At 46.8% G+C, this 8715-nt stretch overlaps 1 protein-coding gene across 1 annotated transcript; it reads right to left on the bottom strand.

The window, feature by feature from the left end:
* Positions 1-4585: 4585 nt before the first annotated feature.
* LOC116451680 (transcription factor SOX-17-like) lies at positions 4586-7755 on the bottom strand. The gene is made up of 2 exons (XM_032125346.1): positions 7331-7755; positions 4586-7036 (listed from the first exon to the last, which is right to left on the bottom strand). Exons 1-2 carry the CDS (start codon positions 7620-7622, stop codon positions 6087-6089), a joined length of 1242 nt encoding a protein of 413 aa, XP_031981237.1. The 5' UTR covers positions 7623-7755; the 3' UTR covers positions 4586-6086.
* Between the last annotated feature and the right edge of the window lie 960 nt (positions 7756-8715).

The raw sequence follows: 8715 nt of genomic DNA, 5'->3' as shown, positions 1-8715 counted from the left end.
AAGTTTTCCATGCATTAAATAGCACACTACAGGTTTAAGCTGTAACTCCAAATCAGTGGTGAATTGAGCCCATTCTTCTTAAAGGAAACCCAGCATACTGTGATTCAAGGTTCTTGTATCAGTACTAGTGAGTGTTTTTGCAGTAATACACTTTCAGTCATCATACCCAATTCAAAAGTATGAGAAATTTATACATATTGCAGTCTTCTGAAGGCAAATCTGCTTCACCTTGCTCAGGGAAAGCCGTTTTCATTGTTGATTTTGGACAGAAAAAATTATCATAGGCTGACATATGGAAAGACAAGATATGTAAATCAAGGAATCACATGTAGTCTAGATCACAGTAACTTAGAGGAGTGGTACTTCTCATTAAAATATTGAAAGCATAAAACAAAAAAACCCAAGACTACATAACCTGACTGTACCTTAGCTATTCCCCAGTAACACTAGTCTGTGCATTTGAAACCAGAATTTGTATGGTATCAAAGCATTCAGGTCCATGAATTCACAAATATTGGGTCACCTTTCCAGTTAATTTGAACACAACCTTTACCCAGAAAAACATTCAAATATTCTTTATCTTTGTTCAACAGGGAACAAATTTTTGTTTTAAACAGGATGTGTGCAGGATAAATTTTGTCTCTAAATGGCAATAACAAGAAGCTTTAAAGTAAATCAGACACCATAAAGTAATCCCACAATGCCTTGGAGAGAACCCAAGTCTTGCTGGTACCTAAATATATTCTCTGTGGGTAAATGGAGAGGCCACCCTCAATGTGAACAATAACTATATTCCCCTGATAACTCTATGGAATACTCCATGAAATTAGTTCTCTCTGATAAGGAAAAGGATGGAAATTTACTTTCTCTGAACTGTTGCTTATGAAAATGCAGAAGATGCTGGTATCCTTCTTTAAACAAAGTAAAGATTTATTTCAATGAAGAACTTTATTTCTAAAACCTTACTTCAGCATTTTTCAATGTCAGGTACCTGGAATTAATTTGTATCACAATACAGCTATGATGTAAAGATGAATTATTTAATAGTGAGAAAACACAGCCATAATAAAAGAGCCTCAGTAGCTCAAGCATTTTTACTTTGCTTGTTACTGCTCCACTGTAGGTGAAAAACATACCTGAAACAAATGCTCTGAAAGAGTCTGAGAACAGCTGGAAACAAATTTGCAATTTATTTAATTATGAAATTTCTGGAGACTGCACCAAGTCTCAGATATTTACTGATATCTCAAATGGCATTTCTACATTTGCTTCAAAATGTTGTGTATTTTTCCTCATTCTCTTCATTTTGAGATTCTTTTGAAGGGATCATGACATCATGAGTAATGTTTCAGTTTTATCAGGTGTCAGGTGACATATACAATGACCTTTGGGTGTTTCAGTTTCTTTACCTCAAAAGTTCAAAACTTATACCATTAGTATATTTTAAGAGCTGTGGCAATTTCAATTTGTAGAGATACATAAATTATATTAATGCTTGAATTAAATCTAAGAGAGACACCTTAGAACTACATTTAATCTCAAACTATACAAAACACAACATACTACCTGGACGTTTAGAAACCTCATGAGAAATCTCATCTCCATATGACCATGTGCCCATTTAATTAAATACATTTTTAAATCATTGGGGTAAGAAAAAGTGCTTACTTTTAATTTACCTAACATGAAATATAAATTAGACATTATTTAGGACTATGGTGCCATAGTTACATTTTTTCTGCTCCATTAACTATCCTAGTCTTCTCCATTTTACACTGCAATAACACAAAATTTAAAATCTATATATCAATTTATATTAATGTGGTAATCACCGCATATACAGCCATAAATGTAATGATTGCTAAAATATTTAATATATTCCTCTTCTAAATCCATATTCATTTAAGAAAAACTAAGAATTTTAATAAACCAATCAATAGTTTTAATAATATCTGCAAAGGGAACATTATTGCTTTCACCATATTAATTTGGAAAACTAATCAAAGAAATGTAGTCTCTGCAGAACAGCTCTAAGGAACTGAAGAAAAATATTTTATATTAATATTATTAAAATACCTAAGAGTCTCCACACCCTGATTTCCATCTTACCAGACTGGTGGCCTTGGCTACATGATGACCCTTGATTTATCATGGCAGAAGAAACCAGTCCCTTTAAGAGTTCCAGAAACTGCTCTGATAACCTGAGTGGATTGGGATAGCCGAGATCCACCAGCGATTAACATGTGCACCATTTATCAGCCCATAAACTCCTCATGCAGCAGCTCCAGGAAAACAACAGTGAATCAGAGTGAGGAATACTGCAGCCTGCACCGCCCACACTTCCACATCAGCATCAAACCAGGAGCTGCACAGACAAGCCCCAGACACTCAAGGAGCCAGGGAGCCACACAAACCAGCCTGGTACCCACTGCACACAAGGGAAGCTGCCAAAAACCTTTCGCACAGCTGAGAAAGTGCTTAGTGTGGCCCTAGAATATAAGACAAATTTGAACATTCCTGTGTAGGATTTTCTGAAAAATACTTGGTTTATGCTTGAACCAATACATAATTTAAATGATTTTTCCAATTTCTAAATTAGTACTGAAATGCATTTGAGAACTATAATTCTGAAGATAATTAGATAATTCTGAACATGATACAGGTGCCTGCAACTAAAATCATCTCAGACTTCCCATTTCAAGAACATGAAGTCAGCTTTCTACAGCTTTAGCAACGTTTGGACCACAAATTTTTCATCCCAGCTGGCTCCGGCAGAGTACATGAGTTTCAGCTAAAACTGGTCAGATATTCCTGAAAACAAAGGTAGAGAAAATATGTTCTTTCAATCATATTAAATAAATTTTGGGACCCTTTTGCAGTTTTAATTTTGCTATTTAGCATTCCCTCAGTATCAGAGTTGTGATTGCCATCGTCCTCCATGGAAAGCTGCCCAAGGTCTACAGTCAGAACTCTAAGAGGCTAGGAACTCTGAAAACCATGAGGGGCACTAAACCATGAAATGTGAAGCAGGAAGGCAGGAGAAACAGCTTAGAAAGATGAAGCTACCTCACAGGCTAACAGCAGGAGCCAACGCAGGGAGGAGAGAAGAAAAAAAGAAAAAAGATGGAAGGTTGCAAGGAGGTAGAGAAGAGGGTACATCTGGGACTGAAACAATCAGGACACACTGAGAAGCACAGATAAGGACAAAGAAAGTGAGCAACTAAGAACATGAAAGAAATGGGGGTCAAAAAAAAAAAAAAAAAAAACAACAAGCCACCAAGGAAAGGGAGAGAATACAGGTAGATTTCAGGCAAAGTGGAAAAGCTTGGTATTTTGAGAATGGAAAGAATAGACAAACCAGGTGGGAGTGGTTAGCCTGTTACAGAAAAGGAAAAAGGCTTATGTGAGTAATAAAAGGATCAAACCAGACAGAGCGCAATAGAAGGAGACTATAGCCAAAGGAAAGGTACAGAAAATACAGAGGCAAAGTAACAGATGTCATTCTGGGAATAGAACCAATTATTCCACAGCCCCAGAATCATTTTGTTTTCCTACACTATCATCTCAAAAAACACTGAATGTTTGTTCCTTCACCTTGCAGCAGATTAGACTACAGGCTCACACAGCAGATGAGGATTAGATGCTGTTATTTGGTGAGGGATTCCCCCTTTGCTGCTTCATTTCATGCAGATGATGGACAAAGTTCTAAGTAGAAGTCAGTATTAGATAGCCACAAGCCAAGGGGAATTTGATTTGGGAATTAGAAGCTGGGAAGGACAAAGTGGTGTAACTGCTATAACTAGGGAGTATTTTGGTTTCAAACTTCATGTATGACTTTTGTGTAAGATATGGATTGACTGCATTGGAGTGCCATAGGAAATGTATGTATCATTTATAATTAATACTGATATCATAACATTATTCACGAGAGGTTAATTAGAGATGCACTGGTAACCTCAAGCCTGGAATTCGTTTAACCTTACTTTGGAACTTCTTAAATTAAGCTTACTTCCCTTCCTTAATTTTCTTTTACTGGAGGACTTTATAAGGGAATTCAGATAGGTACTAAGGCTATACCACTGTACTATAAGAAAAAAAAGTGTCTTAGGATATACCTAGTGAATCAATATGCAAAAAAAAAGGTAATAAAACAAAATTAATACTTTTTCAAAATATCTAAACACCTATTCAAAGGACCTAGTTTGTCTTTGCTATTATTCTGAGGGGGTTTTTCTGAACATTTCTGCAACAGTATGAGAAAGAGCCCCTCCTACAGTTTTAGCAGTCCATAACTGAAGGAGTATGATTATCATGATGGTGATCAGCAGGGCAGGTCATCTAGGAGACATCTGGAGACAATTTTTACTGTTGTTAGACCTCTACTAGCCTACAACATGTCAAATATTTCTATCCAGACCAACATATTATAATAAAGTGACTTTTTAAAACAGTGATATATATGCAGTCTTATTTCCCACCCCGCACCCAACACCCTTAATATCAGACACTGGCTTTCACACTTTTCTCATTGTAAAGTTGAGAGGGGAAAAAAGATGTTACGACACTGAGACAATGCAATTTCAAGTGATTTTTTCAGTATTTCATTTACTTGCTGTTAAAAAACTGGAGGCAGTGAACATAATCAGTCTTTCTTGTCACCTACATAAAACTAACTTTCTGAATTAATAAATAAAACATTGTCTGATCCCATGTTTTGACCAGAGTCGTTTGAAAATACAGCTATCTCTGTGTCCATAATGTGTTTAAAAAATGGTCACTCATTTTTATAAAACCAAGCATAAATTGCACAAATGGATTTTTTGCAAGATTTCTCCACCCACAACTAATTAGTAGTCTAATAAACCAATGCAGGATAAAGTACACTTACCCAAAAATATTTGTTATTGCTAATCACTTGTGAACTGCTGCTTGCAAATTAAAATACCTGAAAATCTCTACTAAAATTACTGTAAGTTGACTCGAGCCAGCATCTTCCAAACATCAGAAGAGTCATGATGTAGTTGTACTCTTGCAGTGGCAGAAATGTCACAACAGAGCAGTAGAGGTGAACATGCTAAAACCCCCCATTTTAATGGTCAATTAATTCCAGCAGTTGATTGATAGTAACCGAGATGAGCACTTGGACTGCACTGTTTTTTCTCCTCACTAATATAAACTTGAGCATGAACCCCACGGTACTAAATGGCATGGATAGACTTGAAGGTAGGTGGCAGAAAATAATATAATTCCTACATACAGCTTCAATCCTGTCTGTGAATCCTTTGGTTCAGACAGAAATCACGATGTACAAAGTCACCTTCTCATCTTCAACTTTCCAAAACCAATGGATTTCCAGGCACACTTTAAAATTAGTATCTCAAACTTACCTAGCTTCCTTTGCTGCAGAGACTGGAGTTTTTTCCCCAATGCATTAATGCAAATGCAGTTGGCATTCAAATCAGAAGGAAAAAAACCTACAAATCACACACAAGTACAGTCAAATGTTCTGTACTCCAAGAGATAAACCAACAGCAGAGATCTGGCCATTCAGCTATGTGACAAGAATACAGCCACACCTGGGAAAAAACATCTTTGGTCCTGGAGGCCGTTTTAGAGCCATTGCGATGGTGAAAGAATCATATCGTATTTGCATTCGGGAAGCATCGACCTAGGGCATGACAGATTTAACTGCAGATTAGTTAGCCCCAAGGGCCACGTGGCAAAGAAGAATGACAGAAACAGCTGTACATTCATTTATTTTCTGGAAATACAAAAAAAAAAAAACCAGATCTAGTTAAAAACACATAAGAAACAGGTTCTGGGCAAACGAGTAAGAGGGCTGATGTTGCAAAAATAACAGTAATGACACGCATGAAGGTAAGAAAAAAAATGTAAACATTCCGTTAACACCAGCAGAAAAACAGTTCGAACCAGACCTGGAGCCTGCAGGATAATCAGGATAGTAGCATATTTCCACCCAGACAAAGTTTGTGAAACTGTCCCGAGAAGATCCAAATAAATTACATAAATAGGAGCGGGGCCGGGCGCCTCCCTGCCAGTGTCCGTGCCGGGCCCCAGCGAGCCCCTCACAAGTCCGGGTAGCCGCAGTAGTAGACGGCGCTGCTGGCGTCCGACACGGCCGACGAGATGGGACCCGCGCCCTCGGGCGACGACAGCGCGGCCGCGGCGTCGTGGCCGCCGAAGGGCAGCCCCAGCTCGGGCTTGCAGGCGAAGCGCAGGTACTGTTCGAACTCCGTGCGGTCCACCTCGCCCAGCAGCTCCTCCGGCGGCAGCCGCTCCAGCTGCTCCCGGCACGGCGCCGTCTCGGGCGGCGGTGACGGCTGCCCCACGGCCCCCGGCGGCGGCAGCGGGCCGCGCCCCGGGCCCGGCGGCTGGCACACCTGCCCGTAGTACGCGTGCAGCGGCGCCGGGCAGCCCAGCAGCGCCTGCAGCGACCCGCCCGCGCCCAGCGCCTCCCCGGGCGGCAGGTGCCGCCGCAGTGACGCGCCCGACGGGCTCTCGGACGCCGCCGGGTACTCGGCAGCCGCCGGGTATTCGGACGCCGCCGGGTGCGGGCCGTAGCCGTAGGGCACCAGCGCGCACTCCTCGTGCAGCCCCGCCGCAAAGAAGGGCGCCTCGCTCTCCGCCGCGTCCAGCGGCGACGGGTCCGGCGTCGGCAGGCTGTAGCCGTCGAACGCCGCGCCCAGCGGCGGACAGTCCCGGTAGTGGCCCGCGCCCGCCGCCGCGTAGCCCTGCTCGCCGTACGGCAGTCCCAGGCCCTCCACGCACATCCTGCCGCCGCCACCGCCGCCGCCGCCGCCGGCGACCTCGCTGCCCAGCCCGGGCCCCGCCGCCGCCTCCGCCAGGCCGTGCTGCAGGAAGCCGCTCTCCACCCGCTTCAGGCGCTTCACCTGCTTCCGCCGCCGCGGCCGGTACTTGTAGTTCGGGTGGTCCTGCATGTGCTGTACCCGCAGCCGCTCCGCCTCCTCCACGAACGGACGCTTCTCCGCCAGCGACAGCGCCTTCCACGATTTACCTGCACCCACCGACACCGTCAGACCGCCCGCTCGCCGATGCGCACCCGCGCCCGCTCCCCACAACACCGACACCGCCCCCGCCCGCGGCCCGGACCCCCGGCCCCGCCCGCGTGTGCGCGATCCTCGCTCGCCCTCAGACGCGACCGCCCGAACCGCCGGCCCGACAGACCACGGATCCCCCCGCTCCCCGCCCCGCACCCTGACGCCCGGCCGGGCTCCTCGCTCTCGCGGATCCGCCCGACGGGACACGCCGCTCGCCGGGACCCCGCGCTCGCCCGCCCGCCCGCGCTCACCCAGCATCTTGCTGAGCTCGGCGTTGTGCAGGTCCGGGTTCTGCTGCGCCAGCCGCTTGCGCTCGTCCTTCGCCCACACCATGAAGGCGTTCATGGGACGCCGGATCCGCGCCTCGCCCTTGCTCCGGCCGCCCGACGGCCCCGACGCCGCCGCGCCGCCCTTCGCCTTCGCCTCGCCTAGCGGGCTCAGCGACTCTGCCCACGGGCACATGGCCGGCATCATGATGGGCAGCGAGCACCGCCCCTGCACCTGGTCGTCGCTGCTGGCGTAGCCCGCATCGGGGCTGCTCATCTCGCGTCGGGTCCGCTCGGGACGCGCTGCCGACCGCCGCCAAAGCCGGCAGCTGCGGCCAGCCCACAGCACACACTCGGCGCTCGGACCCCGCTCGCTGCTGCCGGAGCCGGCGCCCGGCCCGGCCCTATTTGAGCCGCGGCGCGGCCAATGGGGCGGCGGGGGCGGGCGCGCAGTCGGACGGCGGCCGTGGCTCCCGCGGCGCTGCCCTGCGGGGCGGCCCCCGCGGCTCCTCCCGGCGCGGCGGGGCCCGGCACCTGAGCGCATCGCGGGCTCCGCCGCGGCCAGCGCTGCCCCCGCCCCCGCGGGACCCGTGCCGGGTGTGGCCCGGGGGACCGACTGCCCTTCAGCCCTGCCCTCCGCAAGGGCAGCACAGACCGACCGGCCCACCGAGGCCGTGCGCTGATGGACATCCTTGAGCGGAGCACATACGAAAGAGCGGAAAGGGACAGAGTATTTAGAGTTGTGCCGAGATACCCTGTAATACTCTGAGAGGCACAAGCGACTTCTTCTGCAGGCAGATCTGGGATGTAGCTTGGCTATATAACAAGACAAGTCATCATCTGTGCTTCCCACTTCAGCTTCTTACCCTGTCGTGCTAACTGAGCAGGTCCGAGCCGCCCCTGATGCTCCTGCTCTGCCCCCTTCCCTCCGTAACCAACTACCCCGAGGGAACGGCGCGGGAATCCTCGCTGTATTCGCGCTCCTAGCTATGGTGGGCCAGCACCGCATACAGAGAGAGATTTTTTTCCCGTCTGGCTGTCAGTGTCGCTGTCTCGCAGGATCTTCTTGCCGTCAGCTCTCTGTGCTTTGCCACGTGGCAAGTTGGTTTCGTTAAATCACGGCGCGTTCAAAATTAAGCCCACCCTCAGTTTATCGGAATACACAGAAAAGCTGTAAAGACAATACTGTTTGGGTTTTTTTTCAAAACCGGTGTTTGGTTTGAGGTGGTTTTAATATTTTTACAACTGTCCTACTGCCATCGTATGATGGCATGAAAAATGGGACGTTCTCATCAACTGTAATAATTCTTTCAATTTCGGCTTTTTAATATTCGATCATATTTTCGATAGTACCACCAACCCTATTTTTC

This window comes from Corvus moneduloides, chromosome 1, assembly GCF_009650955.1.
Source record: "Corvus moneduloides isolate bCorMon1 chromosome 1, bCorMon1.pri, whole genome shotgun sequence".
Classification (NCBI taxonomy): Eukaryota; Metazoa; Chordata; class Aves; order Passeriformes; family Corvidae; genus Corvus; species Corvus moneduloides.
The sequence above is the reverse complement of the archived record's forward strand: the minus strand, read 5'-3'. Positions and strand labels throughout refer to the sequence as shown.